The sequence below is a fragment of the Sinocyclocheilus rhinocerous genome, unplaced genomic scaffold (genome assembly GCF_001515625.1).
Source record: "Sinocyclocheilus rhinocerous isolate Xijiao unplaced genomic scaffold, SAMN03320098_v1.1 scaffold2613, whole genome shotgun sequence".
Taxonomy (NCBI): domain Eukaryota; kingdom Metazoa; phylum Chordata; class Actinopteri; order Cypriniformes; family Cyprinidae; genus Sinocyclocheilus; species Sinocyclocheilus rhinocerous.
The window spans coordinates 605,474-608,410 of record NW_015650705.1 but is presented as its reverse complement, the minus strand read 5'-3'; the positions used below and the strand labels follow the sequence as shown (position 1 = coordinate 608,410).

General features: G+C 40.0%; 1 protein-coding gene across 1 annotated transcript in view; it reads right to left on the bottom strand.

Annotated features, from left to right (window-relative positions):
• The window catches only part of LOC107712414 (phospholipase DDHD1-like), a 36,736-nt gene that overhangs the window by 5,036 nt on the left and 28,763 nt on the right, over window positions 1-2,937 (bottom strand). Inside the window, exons 12-13 of the mRNA XM_016517654.1 lie at window positions 2,626-2,804; window positions 1,076-1,324 (exon numbers count right to left, since the gene is read on the bottom strand). Of these exons, the coding sequence (XP_016373140.1) occupies window positions 1,076-1,324; window positions 2,626-2,804 (428 nt within the window). The remainder of the gene's footprint in view (window positions 1-1,075; window positions 1,325-2,625; window positions 2,805-2,937) is intronic.

Here is a 2,937-nt window from a genome sequence, read left to right as displayed (position 1 = left end):
TATACCGCAGAGTAAGATTAAATTAATTTACATCTGACCAGATTAATATGGAGAGGCACTCTAATATAGACCTTCGTTTATGTGTTTTTGACTTTCACTGCACTGTACATGACGTGAGAACAGTTCGCTATTTAGGTTTGTACGTTAGCATGGACTCACTAACTTTAACGCTAACGTTAGTTAGTTTTAGCCAGAGATACCTTGCTGAAGCACAAGATGGCATTAACGTTCTGCTTGAGCAGAATTGGGGAATTGGGACTTTATATTTTCAAATTGTGAATTTATATCTTAAAATGCGATGTACTTTTATATCTCACAATTGTGACTTTGTTTCTGATAATTGTGACTTTATATTTGACAGAGCAATTTTATATCGGAGACATGATTTCACATCTTGCACTTCCAATCTTAAAATTGCAACTTTATTTCTTGGAATTAAGATTTTATATGTTCAAATAATGAATTTAAAATGTGACCGTACCCCCAGATTGTGACTTTATATCTTTTAATTGCAACTTTGTTTCTGATACTTATGATTTTATATCTCACAATTATGACTTTGTTTTTCATAATTGCAAAATTATATCTCACACCGTGTCTTCATATCTAGCAATTGCGACTTTGTTTTCTCTGATTTCTCTAATCGAAATCTCTAATTTATTTCTTGGAATATTGACTTTATATCTTCAAATTATGTCTTAGGACATTTCCATGTCTAAAATGGGACATATACTAAAAAAACATTTTGCATCTCACAATGCAATTCGACTTTATGTTTGGCCATTGCAATTTTATATCTCACAATGTGACTTTATTTCTTACTTCAAACTTTATCTTGCAATTACCTTTTTATTTTCTACTCAAATGTGGAAACAGGTTTCCATTATAATAAAGGATAAAGTTATCAATAAAAACAATTGTTTTCAGAAATATTAGCAGCACCAAATGAAAACTGCAAAAATATTGTTTGTTTCCAAACAGGTTTCCTAAACCAAAATACTGAAATCATGAAATGATGAGTACTGAGAAAAATGATCAAAGTGCACAATGACTTCTTTGTGCAGATGATGCTTACAGGATGAGTTATCCATAATGGTAGAGGCTGATTGTGACATGCTGGTGTCTCCTGTCTTCTCCTCAATTTTCTCCTCTGTTTTCTCCTCCAGTTTATCGTCTAACTCTACAGGCCGACACTCTTCCCCTTTCTCACAAGCCCCGCCTTCAGAGTCTGATGGCTCCTCCTCCACACCACACACCTGTCCACTAGAGCGGGAAAATCTGGAGAACAGGATACCGCCAATGCCTTTACCTATACTTGCCGCTCCTGTGGAAAAACAAGTATGTATGGTTACTGTTAGAAATCAGGATTGCTTTGGCATATACAGTGGGTACGGAAAGTATTATATACACACACACACACCAATGTACCTGGCAACCAAATGGTGCCGCAGGTGCAGTTCACAGAGCAGTGTATATACCAATGGAGCACCGGCTTTTCGTCAGTAGAGTGTTCGGTGTCAGAATGGGAAAAGCTGCCAATTTATCGAAGTTTGATAAAGGACAAATTATGATGGCACGGCACCTTGGAACTTCGATCTCGGAAACAGCGTGCCTTGTGGGTTGTTCACATGGGTTGTTGTGGTGAGTACGTATCAAAAGTGGTGCACAGATGGCCAAACGAAGAACCGTCGTCCAGCCGTGTGTCATCCGCAGCTCACTGATGCCAGAGGGGATCAGACACTGTTCACAACGACTGCAGGGCCAAGCGCAGATACACCGATTACCAACAGAGGATGCACTGTTGGGTGGACACTTCTTCTTAGGACACTTTAGGCCCCATTATCCAAATAGCACAATTCCTGACAGCTGTCAGGTATCTGAACATCGTTGCGGACCAAGTGCACCCATTCATGGCAGCTGTGTTCCCTGCCAGTGATGGCCGTTACCAACAGGATAATGCGCCATGCTACACTGAAAGAATTGTCGAGGAGTGGTTCGAGGAACATGATAGTGAATTTCTGCTAATGCCTTGGCCTCCAAATTCAGCCAGTCGAACATTTGTGGTTCGCGCTACAATGTATGGGAACTGGAGGACCTGCTGTTGACATTATGGTACCAGATCCCCCAGAAGACCACCTTGTTGAATTAATACCTTGCCACATAGCCACTGTTCTGTCGGCTAAAAGAGGTCCTACAGGTTATTAGATAGGTGGTCATAATGTAATGGCTCATCGGTAGCAGAGCCATTCAATGGATTCAGAATTAATACATATATTTAAATCTAAGCAGAGATTTTGATAATCTAGTTTATTTCTGATATTTTTGTTTTGGCCATTAATATATATATTATTGTTAAGGGCTTTTCCAAATCTCTAGTTGTTTCTGTGACACTTCCTAATTGCTTTCTATTGATCCAATGCTTTGCTGAGCTGTTTCTATTTATCGCTTTGCGCGCTAAAATCAAGAGCTATAAACTGCAGATACGCAGTAACTGAAGGCAGGCTGCCATTATCTCAGTATTTGGGAAGCGTAATCCTACTCCTCCACTGCACAGTATACATCCTGCTCGCCCTGCGAGTGTTTTACTATTCCAGACGCCTTTAATGATCTCTCTCTCTATCTCACCCATAATGCTGGCCTTGCCCAGGCTGGTGATAGACTCGCCGTAGTGTCTGCGGGGCTGTGGAGGGGAGGTGCAGGGGCTCGGGAGGCTCTCCGTATCGGACACAGAAGCACTTTCCTTTGACGGATTAAGTAGAGTGGGACGGATCTGGTCATACGGTGTGGGGCTGCTGGTGTTGTACCTAAAAAAAAAATCAATGGTTACATGAATGTACAAAAATATATGCAGTCACAGAGTGCATTGTACATTATAGAAACAGCACTTTATTTGCTTACAATATTTTTTTTTTTCCAATTTAACACTTGAATTTAATT